At 29.0% G+C, this 19,023-nt stretch overlaps 2 protein-coding genes across 2 annotated transcripts in view; both read right to left on the reverse strand.

Annotated features, from left to right (window-relative positions):
* The window catches only part of LOC111035275 (adenylosuccinate lyase), a 33,487-nt gene extending 31,229 nt beyond the window's left edge, over positions 1–2,258 (reverse strand). The window contains exon 1 of the mRNA XM_022316819.1: positions 2,145–2,258. The gene's annotated coding sequence lies outside the window, so the exon portion shown is untranslated. The remainder of the gene's footprint in view (positions 1–2,144) is intronic.
* On the reverse strand, positions 1,973–12,464 carry LOC111035276. The gene is made up of 3 exons (XM_022316821.1): positions 11,407–12,464; positions 5,297–5,654; positions 1,973–2,587 (listed from the first exon to the last, which is right to left on the reverse strand). Exons 1-3 carry the CDS (start codon positions 11,591–11,593, stop codon positions 2,152–2,154), a joined length of 981 nt encoding a protein of 326 aa, XP_022172513.1. The 5' UTR covers positions 11,594–12,464; the 3' UTR covers positions 1,973–2,151.
* Positions 12,465–19,023: the final 6,559 nt, after the last annotated feature.

Here is a 19,023-nt window from a genome sequence, read left to right on the forward strand (position 1 = left end):
ATATTTAAATATAATTGATTTTATCTAATATACTTATAATTACATACAATTATCAAATTAAATAATAAAATGTAATATTATAGCCACTTTATGCCTATTTTACTTGTGTCACATATACTGCTTACATATTGTAAGTATAAAGTAGTACTTGCAACGATGCAACCGAAATGTATGTCAAGCAAAGTCTAAACTATGTCATTAGGTAATGTCAAAAATAAACGACTATGACGTCTTAATGATTTTATTATTTATTGATAATTCCCGTAAGATGTAATTTATGGAAAAAAATCGGTGATCGACTAGCGCTCAAAAGGTTATTAGTTATTATAATATTTAACATGCTTATACGCAGGTGGGCTCTACAGAGAGGTAAATAAAAACAATTATGATATATAGTCGTATCTTTTTTGTAATATATTTATTATCATGGCTTAATGGAATAATATACAGTTTACTAAGTATTACTTAAGTCTATAGCGCAATAAAATAGCAATAACATTTTATTTTTCTATGCTTACGTGGGTAAATGTTTTTTTAGTTATTCCAACTATATAGATTTTCAAAAAAAAAATTTCGTAATTAGGTAAGGTAGTAAAATACATAAAATTAAGAATTTGAATAATATTTAAAAAAGCTAAATTTCATTTTTGTTTATTTTTAATCAGAATAAGGCTAATAAATAAAAATAAATAAATTATACCTACATGAGATGAATTATATGAATGTATGTACATCAATGAGGTACATAAACTATTACAAATATAAAAATATGTATTTGTTTAAAAACCATAACATTGTTATGAATTCCATATGAAAGTTGGAGTTGAAACATTTTTTTTTTATTGATCTAAAGCCCAACAACTATGACTATTAGCTGTTTTAAGGGAAAATTGTTGGTTTTAAACACCTATTGTGTGTGTGGCAAGGATTTTGTTGCTAAACATCCGAGTGGTCACCCCTCCGGGAGCTATTAACGCCTTCCACATCTTTCAAGATAGCCCCGGTGTTCACCTATTAATAAAATCACACTGCTCCACTGTGTATAGACTAAAAAATATAAACCAAGCATGAGTGATGAAAGGGGTATAGCTAGGTATTATACATAACATTAAAAAGTCTCCCGTTTACAACGTATATATTTTATTATAGTTTTACAGCTTTCTTAGTCAATAATATTTTATGATAGGACGACCTACATTATAAATAAAGGCTCAAGAGATAATAATAGGTAACTCACAATTTTAAGGTGTTGGATGGTATCGCGTTTGATATCAACTAATTATAGTCTATCGAGTAGGTTTATAGATACCCAACTAGAGCGGACAGCCTGAGTGGTATACATATTTATACAGGGTGAAGAAAAAAGTGGAATTTGAAATATTTTTATTTTTAATCATAATATTAGTGACAACATTCAAGTCTAAAATCATTGAACTACATAAATATATAATATTATTATAACATATTTTGTAGAATAGGTTCATTTTAATATTATTGGTACTCCTGAGTTCCAACCGTTTTTTAACTGAAAGCAACGTCACCTGGCCACCATCACTGTCGTTGGACATAGACATAGGCGTACGATGAACGTCGACAATAGTGTAAAACTTATTTATAAAACTATGAACGATACCTATACCATTATTTTTATGAGAAATAGGTTAGGATTATACTATGACACAAACCCGGCCATAAGGTGGAGCGAGGCCTGGGGCAATTATTTTTGGTGAGGTTTCAAAATATAATTTTTTATAACTTGAATAACAAAATCTCATACACATGCTCTTGATTAAAATGCTAAGACTCGGGGCAGAGGTCCCACTGCCGCTTAAGACTGACTCTATCATAACATATTGTATTATAATGTTTATAAATAGGAGACCATGTAGAGTTGATTTTATAAAATTTGGTATTTACTTAATTTGTGTTCTGTATAAAAAAAGTGTATACAATATTACCATACGTATATAAATACATTTAAAATTCTTTTTTTTGCGTGTAATATAACTAGTAGAAACACTTTTTTGTCCAACGACCATTTATACACGCTTAATTTCCAACTCCCTCCTACCACTTCTGAATATCTTAAATACTCACGCCATGCTTGGTTAAACAGTATATATAGATACTAGATAGGTACCTACTCAATGGCTACCACTGCAACAGATGACGACGACCCTCGAGCAGGCTAGCTCGCCTTATTTGGGCCCTTTGACTGTACTTTTTGGCATTCTTGAGCAATGCGTCTTTTAATTCGTTAGGCGTTGTCGACACTTCTACCCCTGCTTCGCAATTTCCCCAGTGGTCGGTCTTGCACCCCGGACGGTCTGTGGTCTTGGGTAATACTGTTAGCTCGATAGACAGCTTGACACAATCCGGTCGCATCGTGGCACGGAGTACTACGAACTGCTCGTGTCCGGTGCATGGGCCCCGCGTGCCCAGCTCGTAACACTGTCCGTCGGTCCACCGGGCGAGTGACAATGGCTGCTGTCGCTGTTGTTGCGAACGAGACCACTGCGGCAACGGTGACGACGAATCGGTCAGGCGCCGTTCCTCGGCGCACTCGTCCACCGTGCAGATTCCGTATCTATATGAAAAGGATTTTTTTATAAAAAAAATACATTTATATTATGGTGTTAATTAAAATATTTTTCAAATTAATTGAATGATGTTATGACTTTGAAAATCAGCCTCGGCTGTTAGTAAATTATGGGTTTATTATTTTTAAAATCAAGCGTATTGAACCCAGAGATGCAGCCAAGATTTTCTTCATCAACCCTCATTCCTAGCTACTATATGATTGTATTGATTTTTTAATTATTAATTTTAAAATGACAAGTACTTATACGTATTGGTTAACCGGTGAATAAAATAAAATTCATTTTTGTGAAGAGGATCAAATGGCTTTGGCAATTAAGTAAATTTAGCACTATGGAATTTTCTTGAAAACTGATACTCAGCCCTTTTAAAAATAAAATAAAAATATTCCTGGCTCTAAATATATACTTAATTATTGTTAATAAATATAGTATTCTCATATCAATTCGACTATATTAATTTGGTTAGCGATTTATTCTCTAATAGTGTACATTGAGTTTATCATTCTATATATTTTTCAAAGTTGGTGGTATAACGGAAGTACTTGTGGAGTTCACCATGACACCAAAACACAACTATTTTGAGACCATATTTTAATAGAATATATTCTCGTATTTACCTACCTACGTATATAGTAGCTAAGAAAATATGGAGATGTAGGATAAGTTTGTGACATCAGAGTATTCGGAATAACTACATGAATTCTTTGGATTATTGAGGTTGAATGTTGTGACATAACTCGAGTATGCACGTAGCAAAAGTTTGAACGTTATTGTCGAATGAAGGGTAGGAATGGTAAAACTACGTGCTCAAACCCTGTTAGTGAAAACTTATATCAAAAGAGGCTAATCTATCGTGGATGCTGCCTCGTCAAGAGTATAAAATATTGACAAACATTATCTTTTAGTTTTAACGCTTATTAAATTAGATTACGTAGATGCATGGTTATAATTTACGAATTACGATCTGACACATTTTTGTCTTGTATGCTACAAATTTTATGTTTGGATTATTATATTGGAATATATTTAGATATAATTATATTATAATTTGAAATCGTATACATCATTATATATTTATTTGATAGTATGATATTATGTTGATATACCTGCGTAATAAATATTTTATATATTTAATGATACTTCGTTGCTTCTTGCATTACCTATTTAGAACTTTGTTTTTGTATCTATAAAGCTTACAATTTATTTTATTGTAAAATACAATATTTAGGATATCTAGGTATGTTTAATAGGTACTTACCTAAACCTAAAACATTTTCTTATTTTTCAAACCTTGATTTTGTAATGAAGTGGAAGTACCTACTAAGTAACGAAGTAAGAACTATACCAAGCTACACCTAAGAGTAAAATATGCATTCATTAAGTTATGTTCAAACTTTAAACTTTAGATAACAATACCGCGCATGTAGCTATGTTGTGTATATAATTTGCCTAAACATTTATTTTAATTGATTTCAGCACATAATTTATGGATTGCTCGCAAAATATCTTTATTTAACACAATTTATATAATACTTAAAATAATAAAAATTGTATTTCTGACTTTCTGATTATTATAGGTGCAGTATAAAAATAAGTTTTATGATGCTTATGATAATTTAATATTTGGCAAATTTACAGAAAACACTATTATACAATTTTATTAACACTTTATTAACACAATTATATTATGTAAACATCTAGTTATATTTTGAAATTAATTAAAAATATTGTTTCGATGTGTGTTTACTATTTCCTTCAATTTGGAAATAATAATATAATTCGTGCTAAAATAATTTTCGTAGAGGTAGCTAATATTGGAATACAATAAACCAAATTATGTAATAATTATCCTCTTTGTAACATTTTCTGAAATAAATTACTTATATAATATTATATAAATCATATGTTGGATATATGGGGGAGGGGGTGTACATATTATATCTATATCATAACACTGTATAATATAATATAATAGTGTTGTATTATAAATTATAATGTACAATATATAAGGCTAGATAAGCTAGGACTGTATCGTGTGTGTATTTACCAAAGGTCATTAGTCTAACAAGTGGCTATTGGGTCAATCAATTTTAGCGTCATAACCATGCGAATGTATAGGCATTAGATTGATTATTATAAAAAATTACAATTTCTGCCGGGTATTCTCATTTGACCCAAATTTCCCGTTTTTTTGCATTCATATTTTGTTAACATTAAAATCCGATTTTTTGAAATACCTAGTTTTCTAAAAATATTTTAATGCTTGAATAATACATTTGAATTTATTTCTATACTATTTTTTTATTTAGGGTTTCTAGACTTTTTGGTATACATAAACCTATGTATAAAAAAGTACATTAGTCAATGAAAAATATACAAAAATTATTTTTAGAGGAAGACGTCCATTACCACGATGATGGGGTACAAATGTAAATCGATTCCACGCAGTGTACCTCAGGCAACGCAACGGCCTAGACGGGTAAAGATTATGTACCACAACCGATTGCTGTACTGTCTCCCAGATCTCACGGCAATTATGAGCAACACACACAATATATAATATTATTGTATGCTTTTGCAAGTAATTATTATATACGATAATATTAAAAAATAGCAAAAGCGGAACGAGAGCAGGAAAAAAATGGCTTCTATAACACCTATACACAATACCAATAGTCATTGATTATTATATTCACCTGGTCCTGTGGGGCGTTATCACGTGATTCCTGGGACACGCACCCTTAGAGTACACCGGATAACATGGCTGCGAGTCTTGGTCACTGTCGTCGTCAGCGGAAACAACCTGCACGTAAGGGACTTTGCCACGGTCTTGACACTTGCAGTATCCGTCACCGTACTCATCGGTGGCCAACACGGTGTCCGAGCTGGCGCACAGTCGGTCACGCCTAGCCGTTTCCTCGTCGTGGCAAAACCCGTCGCGTGGCCAGTACACATCCGACTCGCTGCATCGGCGTCTCTTGCACTTGGCCCTCAACGGGAGTGACCCTTGCAGTTGGTCTTCGTCTGACACTTTGTCCAATACCAACCACTGTCCTATACACACACCATTTATTATAAATTTATAACGCATGAATAATATAATGATATATAGTGTTATTAAGTCCAGTATATATAAAAATATATATTATTGACCATTTTTTATAAGTAAACCGAGTTGACAAACAAACTCCGTTCAAAATCACTTTTCTGTAAGCTCGGTGGCTTATATTATTATTACCTAGTTACTTTATAACATAATAATCAATAGATGTAACTGTTGAGCTATAATTATAAGTAAAAGCTAATTAAAAAATAAAATAATAATAATAATTGGGCTCGAACTTTGCGTATTTGTATATTCAACATTTACTTCGATGCAAATTAATTTCTTGATACATACAGTCAATTTCTTATGATTTTGCATATTTAAAGATTTTAATCATATTGATTCATCAACAATTGAAAATTATAATTTAAATAATTAAAAGTAAAAAGCCACAGAATATCGTCACTTTGTTTATGTTTGGAAATTGGAACTATACTATGCCGATTATTAAGACATGCTTTCAGTCGAATCATTGAGTAGAGATCGTGGTTTATTTCAAAACACAATTAAAATCCGTTCAAGGTGATCCAGAGAAAAAAGTTAACTAGAAACTGAAAGCATTTTATCAAAAAATATCGGTCTAAAAATATTCAAACACATCTCATCTTAGTGGGTCTTTCTCTAACATGGATGATTTCCCGCACATTTGACAAAAAATGACCTTATTTTCTGCAAGTAAGCTCTAATTACGTCGGTTTACGTTGCAAAATCATTTTCTTCCTTTAAAAACTATCCAAGCCACAACAGAACACAACGTTTAAACTTGAAAACATAAAACATAACTATATTACATAAGAAAAATTATACACAAATAATTTTCAATTTTCAATTTTTATTTTTTTGAAGAATTAAGCTTATTCCTATATAAATACATATGTTATAAAAAAAATGATTGCATATTTGAGCTTTTTTATTGCATACGTATTCACATATTTCATTATTCTTTAGAGCATAATGTTCATAGCCCTGAATTAATAATACATAATAATAATAAGACGCAATCATCAGATTTTTTTAAATAAAAAAGATTGCCATCAAAATGTTTGTCGATTTATCTTGTTCATCTATGTAGGTATCCATTAACTTTCACCTCTCTAAACTGTTTCAGAAAACTACACACCTAATATTACGTGTTTCAACAAGCTTCAGAAATAAGAGTAGACTTGGGTGGTTGAAAACTATTTTAATAACGTACCTACAGGTATTTATGGGTCCATAACCTAACTATCACTGGCATTTCTCCTTATGACCTCATTCCACATTATTTTCGTTTCAAATTAAATAAAATCTTAGGTATATTTACCTAGGAGGCCGTAGTCACGATGACTCGAAATTTAGGTTTTTTTTCAAAACTACTAAAAACTTGTTATAATGTATACAATTTGAATGCACAATAATATATTCATGTACAATATTATTATAGTACTTCAGTCAACACCCAATTGGCGATACATCCAATGCCTTCACGTTCAACGCTCCTAACTCTAGCTAATATGTAGCTATATAAACAATAAAACATCTCAAACCCTTCTCCTCCCGATTCATCGTGTTTACCTCGTTACTGTTTGTCCTCTTATGCTATGTGGTTAGGTTAAGTGTGCATAATATATTATTTGAAATATAGCTTTGTACCTACGTATCCTGCTAGGAAAGTTTCATAACGCGTTCCATTTTTACTTCTACATGAAACGTTACCGCCTAAAGGTGCTTGTGATTTTTTTAATATTTACCTCCTCTTTCCTATATCAACCGTATTATTTAATCATCGCCTGCGTACCGTGTGACTCTGCCTGTGTACCTACATCATAATCGTATATTTTACATTAATTTGTTTATGAGTAAATAGTGTTTAAAATATGTATGTACGTATATCATAACAATATATGTGTGTATAATATATAGTTTCTGAAGCTCATACATTTACTAGAATCAAATAATGTTATTTATTCTTAAAATTTGTCCTTGTAATAGTTGCTATTTGCTTGGAATAGATTTTTAATTTATACTGCGCCTTTATTGCAATATGCAATGCTTGTATAGTTGTATCTAATTAAAGTTATAATATTATTATTATTTTATTATTTTTCTTATGTACGATATTTTATCTCAAAGTGAACTTATGATTATTATTGGAATTATATAGGTAGGTAAAAGTCGCACAACCTGGTTTATATTATTTTAAAATAGTAACTGCTATGTATAGTTATAAAACCACGCAGGTATAAAATATTAGTAAAATTATGTAATAAAAAGATTTTGGGCTGGGAATATTGATTTAACGAGATAGGTAACACAAAATAGTTCACTTATATACGACATAATATATAATGTAAGAGTATAATTGAATCTTAACCATTTATTACGTGATCGTATTGACATATATTATGTCAAACGTTCATTGATACTAACTTACTCGGCTGCACATATTAAAGATAAAAATATGTAAACATAGCAAACGAATGTCCGATAAGGATTTATCTGCATATTATACACCAATAAGCTATAACTATAAGTATTCAAAATGAATACTTAAATAAGTATTTTAAGAAGCTAAGAAATATATTTTCTTTTGAAATTGATTAATGTATTGTTTTCATCAATTAGAATGCAGTGAATTATTTCATTATAAAAAACTTCAAATATTATAATTTAGAATAGTTAAATACGCTTCTTAGAATAAGAATGATTTTACAAGAATAATTGAACAAAAACAATTTCTAAACTAAAAATACTGGTCGTCATTAAATATTAAATGTTTTAACAATCAAAATATTTTAACTAAAAAAATATGGTTGTGAACTTTTGAAGTTCACTTTCTTTGTTATAACTTATAAGTTATAATCATAAAATAATGCGTATTTTCCGTAAATATCATTTTTTAGGAAATTTAAATTTAAAATAGTTTTCAGTGATTCATAAGTAATAAATAGGTAATAACGGTTATTTTGTTAAGTTTTGTATGTGGCACTTAAAAAAAAAATAGTAATAATATAAAAAATAATAATATAAAAATATGATATTTTGATCGACACTAAACCCATGTAGATTAAATTGTTTGAATATGCGTTACCAATATTGTATCCGATAGTTTTATTTCACCGAGATTAAATTAATATGATCCAAGTCCTAAACCCTAAGGAGTAATACTTCTATTGAGTTTAGTCATGTTACAGGTTACAGGTAGGTTCTTAAATTGTAGTTCTGCGTTTTCTATCAGGTTTTAAGTACTTATATAATATACCGTATGAATTTAGAGTTCGGTCAAAACATTATACTTTTGTAGTTTTGTAAATTTATAGTATTGATTTATTCTTATTCTTCTTCTTTATAAGTCTTGATGAATTATATTAAATCATAATAAAAATTTATAGGCAATAACAATAAAGATATATACTTTAATTGATTGGCTACAATAAATGACTCCCGTATTTTGATCTGTTTTAAAATGTCAACGTTGACGTTTATTGACATTTGTGAGATTTTATTGGGTAGATATTGTGAAAAATCCAACTAATTATTTAAATCAAATTAAGTCTCCCTAGTCCCCACCTATGGGAGATTTATTATGCATGGTTTGCATACATTGTATTTGCTGAGTTAGAAACAGAAACACTGAACATTATTTAATATTTTCTGATTACATTACGGTCTATATAATTAATTACTCAGTTGTTTTAATAATGTAAGCTATAAATTATAATTAGAAAATAAAAATCTATTGTAGATATATTCTCTTTGGGTGCTTTTGTAGCTTGTATAATTATTTATTGGCGGAAATTGTTCAAGAATCAAGGTACAAAATACAAGTATAAATAATTTATCTACACGCAAGCTCTTAGGTTCTTGATTATTTATCTTCATTTATACTACATGTAATTCGCTTTGTAGTCTTTTACTGGCAAAAACAATACCCTTGAACTATGTTAAAATTGAGATTACAACGATTACGTACCCCAGGGCATGCGCACGTATTTTAGTTCTTTTAGTATATATAGTGAATGGTTAAGGCATATGCGCACCTTTAGGAGGACAGTATAGGCATGCAATTTTCGACTTAGTAGTACAATAAATTAATCTCAACAGATTGGTGATTATTTTTAAGGCATACGATTAATTTTATAATTTCAAAGCTATAAAAACTGATTTAAATTGTTGAATCTATCATTTAAAATGCATTTTCAAATAATATTACCAGAATATGTGGTTGGTATGTATCAATATATAATATTTATTGAATTACTTATATTATTCTTAATCTAAATTTAATAAATGCGTTGTATAATACAAATTTTAGGTAAATTATTTGTTTTAATTTTTGTAAAATGTATTATGATTATGAATTTATGAATTATGTACCTAATTATAAGGTTTAATTTAACATGGTTTAATATTTTATTAGATGTTGAATTATATTTATGAATATTTTTATTTAGTTTTAAGAACTATAGTAGTAGAACTATCTATTTACTTAACCTTTATAAAAGCTAGTAATAATAACTGTCTTACATTTATATTTATATGTTTTATGTTTTTGCGTCGTTAAAGTATTTTAATTGTCTGGGACTAAGGAAATCTTCAAGGTCTCAACAATTTTAATTGTATAATTGTTAATTCATGTGCTTATCTTTTTTCGCAAAATAAAATCTTTGTTTTTTTTATGTAAATGTAAATTAATCACAATTATTATTTACGAATTAATAAGAGTTAGTAGGTACTTTAGATTTTGAATACTTTAAATTGGATGGATTTCAGCCTATGTTTTTGCTTACTGATATATAATCATGACTATGTATGACACCAAATTTCAGTGGTTAAAATAGTTGTGTTATACTGTCTTACATTAATTTAAATTAAACACTTTTATAAATAAAAAAAATTACTCTTTCTTATTCATACAATTTGTATGTATATTCTATACAAATATAATATTTAACTTAAAAATAATATTGTAAGTATATATTCATTTGATTATATCTATATTAAATAACATTCGACCTTATAATTTTTTATACAAGTAAGAATTAAAGAAGGATTCAATAATAATAGCCAAAAGACCAATATGTGTTTTATTTTTCATAACTTATACAAAAAAGTTAATATCCTACAATGTATCATTTCAACCATAAACTATTCATCGACATAAACCTATATTGTTTATATTTATATATTTAAATCTTGATGCGTAATCAGATAAAGTAAATAATATTTTTTTTATGAAGCGTCAACAGTTTTGATCGGAGGGGGTTAAGGAGAACGTAAAAATCTAACGGTGATTACCATCTTGTTGTCATAGTATAAGTAAGTACATAAATGTTTAATTTTTTAATTTTTTAATTTAAATTTTTTTCATATTAAGGTCTCCTAAAGAAACTAAACATTTCACTTATTTCATTTTTTGGATAGAAGTATTACTTAATAGTATTATTTTATTTTCACTGTACTAGTGTATACTCGATGTGACCTATTGGTCTTTTATTGTTTGCTTTTTAAAGATTTAATTTAAATAGTATGAGAAAATATTTCATAGATCTAGGTATATACATATCTAGGTGTTGCTTCATGTCGCAACTCGTTTCCGTTTTTCTATTTAATCGATATTTTTATTCTATACTTTAAAAAATATTATTATTCATTATAAATAGGAAACAGGTAAGGTAAGTAGATTTTAACATAATAAAAAAAACGTGTCTTGTCACTAACCCTCATCGCACGGTCCTTTAGTCAACAAGTCCCAACAACGGTCTTCATAGACAATTTTGTTCATTGACAAACATTTTTCGTAAATGTGTTCCGACTGTTCGTGCGGGTTTCGAGGTATAGTCAAATCAGCTAAATAATAACCGAAAACATCCGTCAACGACACGAATAAAAGTAAAGGAACGAACATGATAGTGTTAGTTATATATCCTTAATATATTCGATTGTTAACTGTGATGATCACTTGTTACATTAACTGAACTACTAGTTAAGTTTAGCAGTATAGAATAAACGCATTAAATAAAATACAATATTCCAACTCATAAATACAGTTATGAAAAAAAAACTGCACGAATCGCAGTATCGCACCGACAGCGTGCTGACTCGAAATGATCAGACAAACAGCGAAATATCACGTTATAATATATACGTGAATTATTTTATGTTGATACTATATCATGCTTTTATGTACAAATCTCCCTTCCAGAATTCTCATATTATAGTTGTTTAGGTTACATACAAAGTATACAGCATTATGGGAGCCTTGAAGCTCTCCCGGGTTTTCGAGACGGTTACTCACCAGTGACCATCGTGTACAAAATTGGCCAACCGTACCTACCTATATTTCATTCTATCGGAATCACAAATCCCTACCGACAACCTAACCCCTTCGGCCCTCACCCACTATTTTGAATTTTCTGAAGTGCAGTATAGTCACACACCACAGTGTCAGTGTGATGATATTACTGTAATCGTTTTCACATTTCACATATTATTTTCTTCTTTATATATACATACCAATTTTTGATATAATATTCATACCTATGTATCAGTAAAGTATTATTTGTATACATCACACAATGACCTCACGAATCAGACACGACAATGCGATGTTAATGTACGTTTCACCGAAATCGCTGAAAACTCAATAAGACTAGAAAATAAAATTAGATACCATTATGTTATGTTTAGTATGAGTAGACAAGTATTATTATACTATACTAATACTAGTAAGTGAGTACTTAGTATTATTGTTTAATATTTATAAAGTATCCATAATCGATAGGGCATAGGCTTATAGTAAATAATATTGTAATAAGAAGTTATACTGTGGTGATATTTTTTTTTAATATTATTTTTAGGTGCATTTAATAAAAATTTAAATCTTCATTTTTTGCTTTACTTTTTGTGAGCATCTGGATACAATAGTGATTTGTTGTTTAGTTGATATCAATTGTATAACATTAAATCATTTTTTCCTGGGGATTTAATTTTTTATCAGCGATTCGTCGAAACTTTATTTTGTTTTTCAAATATTACGAGGTACATCTATAAGGTTTGTAAGAGTTCTATAGTTACATGCAAACAATTTGAAATTTTAAGATATCAATAACATTAAAATGTTTGCAAATAGTTATTAAATTAAATTTTGATTATTAAAGAGTTTAAAACTCTTTAATATTGTATTTGAGTTTTATACGAAATTTTGTTTCAGACTAAAAGTTAATGGAATGCCATTGCGTAGGTAATAAGAACTGTTAATGTGATTTTTTTATGATTTAAAAATCTTAGTAGGTACTTTATTCATTTCAAATAATAATCAGAATATACATAAATAATAACTTATAAGTTATAATATATCATTATATCAATGTACATTTTTCTGAATTTGAACATTTTGAAGTATAATTTAGTAGTACTAAGTGTATAATGAAATATAATGACGTGTCACTATTGCTAAATCTATTTTATAAGATTAATATGAATTGTTATGTAGGTATTACAATTTTAACGACTGTTGATTCTGATGTTTAGTTTTATAAAAATTGATTCAGTTTTTTAATAATGTGTAAATTACGTATTATAGATCAAAAATATGTTTTAATTTAGTATTTTGTTTTAGAATTATAAAAAAGTATAATAGTAGTTATTAATAAAATTGGACTAAACAATAGGTACTGCATTTATAATCAAAATAAATAAATAATGCATTAATATTTAATTTATATTAATACATTTTTACTATTATAGTACCTACTTTTATCGAACATATTTTTCACATTTTTATTTTGTATTCGATTAAATTGTTTTATTTTATAAATGTATTATATATATATACTATACAAAATTATGTCATTTATTCATTCAGTATAATTTTTAAAATAAATCATACGTAATAAGTAGGTCAAAGAATTCGAGTTATTTGCTCAAGGAATTTGCCTATTTTATCAGATAAGTATTAAAATGTATAGAATGTATAATATAGTATAAGTATTATATTTATTTATATTTAAATTAGGAATATATTTAATTGGTATTTTGTATAAGATGATTTTATTCAACTTTATATGTATGCTTTTTAGTATGTTATGATGTGTAACTGTGTAAGTAAATAAACTAAAATGAAATGACCTAATCTTAATCTACCTAAATTATAATTTTTATATTGTGTACAAATAAATTTACTTACGTCATATTTTATACAATTAGTTTTCATAACAAATGACACGATCACCAGTTGTAAAACTGATAAGCACTGGTAACAGATTTACCATTGCTGATGTCACCCAAAATTAAAAACGTGACAAAACTCATCAAATATACTTATATGCAATAGGTACATTTATAACTTTTATGTCCAATTAAAACTTTTCGGTCAAATATTATTCTAAATCCTAATGGTATTATACATTTATAACATTACATGTTGTAGGTACCTATTATATATATACGTGTGTTTATATACATTATACATACTTTTGACATGAAATAAATCTGGTCAATTTTTTAAGTGACTAAATATATTATGTAATTTTACGCATGACCGTTGACCTCTAATACATATACGATATACTATATACATCTTTTTTGCATCAATTTGTTTTAAAGTTTCTTGTGTAGATAATTGTATAGGTAAACTATAATCAATCAAATCAGATATTTTTTTTTTTTGTAATAGGTACGTTTATTGCAAAATGAGATATGAGTTAACTCATCAATGCTACACTTTGACTTCATATGAATCATCATGAAAATATAAAATACTAAAATATATTTCTTACTGTGTATTCATGTATCTACATCTAAACTAATTTGTGTTAAGCTTTAAATTTCGTGCTAAGTAAATTAAACTTACATTTTATTGGTTACAGCCTTAGAGATACCTAACCATCTAATATTTAAATGTACAGAAAGTGGTGTTTTTAACCGTTCAACAAATAGTTAATTAAATTTTTATAATAATTAATAGCAGTACACGATAAAAGGCTGACAAACCGTCTCCACTCATAATCATTTTTCGTATGCAATGATATCACTGGATTCAAATATTTAACACATATACATTACAGTGGCTTACTCATGAATGACGAAATTACACTCAATACATACAACTATACAGTTATACTTACTTTTCTTACCCCTTTTTTTTATCTAACAATGAATGTATTAAAATGTTGTGAAATACCTAGCCTTACATTTTTGAATGACCATATTTTCAAACATATATTGAGTTTATCGTTTAAGTCTTTAAGGAGTGTTCTGTGGTGATGTTTAAAAATATCGTCACAATAGCAAGGCGAATATATAATATATATATATCCACCTTGCGCTGCTTGGTATTGAGCATTTGATAAAATCACCAAGCAAATATTAACATTTGTATAATGTAATTTTACATTATAAATATAAAACGTTCTTATTGGAAATAAATAAACTGCTAAACAGCTTTTAATATTATTCGATTTATTAGAATGTGAAATATTTAATAATAATTCTCTACAAAAACATAAGCATAAAATAAAAAATGTGTTCGAATAAAACATCAGGTAACATTATGTTATTACCGTTTTGATTTTTGTATACGGACGGGTGTAACAAGTTTGGGGCATGGTATCAAAAATGTACATACAAATTGTAAACACGTTTGGGCGCATTTTATGAAAACATGTTAGGGCGTAAAATGATAGACAAGTTTGGGCGCAAAACTACTACAATTTATAAATAAACATCATTGTAAGAAAAATAATAAATTAATTAAAAAAAGATACCTAGTGATGAAAAATTGAAGTGTGTACGAACATAGTGTTGAAAAAATAATCAAATTGAAAAAAACACATTGAAATACATACATAAAAAAATACGTCAATGTTTTGCTGCAAAAAATTATGAATCAATTAAAAAAAAATAAATAGAAAATATCACAAATTGAATTAAAGACATTGAATTGCATAACAAGACGTATTGAAATATAGGAATACATTGTGGGGCAAAAAAATTAATTGACGACGTATAAGCAAATAGAAAATATCACCTACTATTTCAACTCCCGAGTACAAACATATTTTTGGATTACTATTAATCCGTGGTGTCTTATAGGCAACGCTAATGGTTAAAAGGCTCAGAATTATGTTAATGCTTTCAAACAAGCAAATATGTAGGGTAATATTACGTCTAAACGTTGTGTGGATTTAAGCCCTATATAGTAGTGCAGAGTGTTTTAGGAAAACGTATTCCCCCACGAACACATCGTATTCTCAGCAATCAGTAAATATATATTATCATAAATTAATTAAATATGACGTTGTGTGCAAGATCTGTTCAGTCACGGTTTTGATAAAACATCAAGGGGGGGCTATTTTCAATTTTTGGGCCTCTCCTCACCATAATTAAAGCAATTTAAGCATTTAGTGTAATTTTAATTAAAAAAAGAACATGCAAAAAATATCCGAGGGGGGGGGGGTGAGCGCTCCCTTCGCCCCCCCTAAAAACCGCCACTGGATCTGTTAAACCCGAGACGTACGATTGGACTGTATTCAAGGATATGAAAGACGATCGAAGCAAAATGTTGTCGAATACCTACGTCCTTAATAGTTTTTATAGGTATACCCGTTCTTCCCTTCGGACCGTTCATCCGTACTTGAGGTAAATTCGTTGGCATGCTTACCAAAATAATGAAAATTCGGTTATTTAACGTTCATTTTGTTTCTATGTTGATTTATTGTTGATTTAAAGATATTTTTGTAGATATTTTTCTTTACAAACACAATTATTCATTCCATACCTATAGCTATAAGCTACTATAGGCTATAGTGCTATACATTATAGCATTGATTTATAATCCATGGTTATATACTTTAACAATAATTAAAATCAACAACACGTCTTGGATAAATAAAGCAAGAATATAATATGACAACTATATTATGCTTACATAATATTTTATATTTATAAAAACATAGAAATCTCTCAAACACCAATTTATACCCAAGTGAAAGCAACTGCTAGCGTTAAATGCTCTTTCTATACTTTACATTGAATAATAAGCCGAGATACTTCCAACATATTTACGATGAATTAATTTTAAATTTTAAATACGGTTCGGGTCCAAGCAGGTCTATCTTGTCGCTTTCACATTTCCGTCGGTGATCGATGGTATCTACAATAACCACGATAACAGTTAGTGCAAAACAGACCATGCATTCGTTACTGCAGTAACTGCCAAAATTCTCTATCGAGCAGGAACGCTGTTAGTTGGATACTTGGACGGACGGCCTACATCAGAGAAGGCAAACCTTTTTTATTACCAACATGTCAAATAAAAATTTTGGTTGGATTTTGTTTTCTCCTGCGTGTCAACTAGTTCGATAACCCATCAATTTTTTTTCCAAAAACTTTAATATTATCAAACTTTTACACATTCGTGTGTGTCACTAAAATAGTGTGCGCGTGTCACTCTGTGACGCCCGTGTCATAAGTTCGCCATCTCTGGTCTACAGCTTTTATTGTCTAGTCTGAACTCTACCTGGCCGATTTTATGTCTATATTGCTATATTGTTTGGTCGGTCCTGTCTGCACGATAGGTTACCGTTTCGTATAGATTCCATTCGATCGGTACGTTTTGAGTGTGTAATAGCTTGTTGTACCTATGCATATAAATAGTAAGTACGAGTATATTATATTATATACCATCAAGTTAAGTCACGGTGTTGGTGCTGTTATGCCGGTTGCATCCATATGGCTATGTATAATGGTTAAATAATGGTTGTATTATAATGGCTATGTATGGGTGTGTGCTTCTCGTCACGCCATAATTATACCTCTGCGTAAGTAGTATATGGTAGCTGGTGTATCAATAATAATAATAATTATGTTTTGAAAATGAACGGATCCAAAATCCAGATATTACCAGCTAATTAATATAACATGATGGTGCCGTATACTCGACCGCGATTCTAGTAATAATGGGACGGACGGTTGGGTTGATAAGAGAAGATGTGTTCGCATCGGTGGAGCAGACAGCAGAAGAGATAATGCAATGTGACAATGCATTGGACGTCACACCGGCCAGGGGAAAGGAAGTCAGGAAGTGTCTTAAGGATTTGGTCGGTATAGGCTGGACCCGGGGCCCGCAGGACCGGCCGTAAGAACTCTGTAGGGGTGACCAGCGGCCATTTGCTTACCGAGATCATCTGCACCACCCACTGGCCATCACGTACCCCTCACATCGCCACGTCTTGTCTGATGCTTTTTTTTGTTAAAACTATTATTTACTGTTTTTTTTACATTTATCTATTTGTAATGTATTTTTTTTCAATCAAAACGTGATAATGACAGGCAGAAAAAACCAATAAAAAAACACGTACACATCATTGTAAAATCTATACATTAATCGCTAGGCTCAGAATTTAAAATAATAATAAAAATAACTATTGTTTTTGTTGTTGTTGTATGAACAACACATTGAGTATAGGTACTGTACAGATCCATAAGAGTTTGACGATCAATTCCGCACACGCTGTCAATGGTGTCGATGATTAAGATGATATCTGTAGTGGAAATATGGACGCAATAATATTATATTAAAATATTTAAAACTATATAAGTATTAAGTGTTAAATGTATTACTATACATTTAACATTGAAAAAAATAGAAATTGTTATTTTAAAAAAAAATGTTCGTAAACAGCTATAAACAAGTCAATATATTCTGAAAATGTTATCAAGTAGGTATAAAAAATTATAAAATAATCATTTGGTGTAAATTTCAATTGTCTACGAATATTCGTTTTTGAATTCCATAAAAATAAGGAAATCTTATACAACTGAATATTTGTATCACCAAAGATATAGACGTCGTAGACAATTTAATGAGGACGTGTAATATCTTCTACAGTTCTACGTGAGTTAATTAAGTACGTTAAAATTATGAGTTATGACGATGACAGAATATTCAACAATACCATTGTATACCTTCACAGAAGTTGTGAATCTTTAAATTCCGCTGTAAAATTATAAATGATCAGAAATGTACTTGGAATATTGAGCAATAATTAGAAATAGTTAAAATTAAGTATTTAGTTTAGATTTAATTAATATATAATTTATTTGTCATATCTGTCATAGTCTCTCCCCAATTCTTTCACAGAAAAAAAGCACATCAGTTATGGCCAAAAGCGCATAGGTACTCCACCGATTTGCTAATTTGAAAAATCTAAAAGATAGTGCAGTTAGTTAACAAAAAAAAAATTGTTGAAAATATTGTCAAAGTTGCTGAATAATAATTAAAATAATTTATAATTATGAACTTTGAATCAATTCAATTTTAATACTATCAAAAAA

Source organism: Myzus persicae, unplaced genomic scaffold, assembly GCF_001856785.1.
Source record: "Myzus persicae strain clone G006 unplaced genomic scaffold, MPER_G0061.0, whole genome shotgun sequence".
Classification (NCBI taxonomy): Eukaryota; Metazoa; Arthropoda; class Insecta; order Hemiptera; family Aphididae; genus Myzus; species Myzus persicae.

Bases quoted from the DNA above. Each gene is read 5' to 3' on its own strand.
- LOC111035276 (XM_022316821.1), bottom strand. From the start codon at position 11,593: ATGTTCGTTCCTTTACTTTTATTCGTGTCGTTGACGGATGTTTTCGGT. The intron at 5,655-11,406 runs GTTAGTGACAAG...GTGTGTGTATAG, and splicing joins TAAAGGACCGTGCGATGAGG to GACAGTGGTTGGTATTGGAC. The intron at 2,588-5,296 runs GTGAATATAATA...CTTTTCATATAG, and splicing joins ATAACGCCCCACAGGACCAG to ATACGGAATCTGCACGGTGG.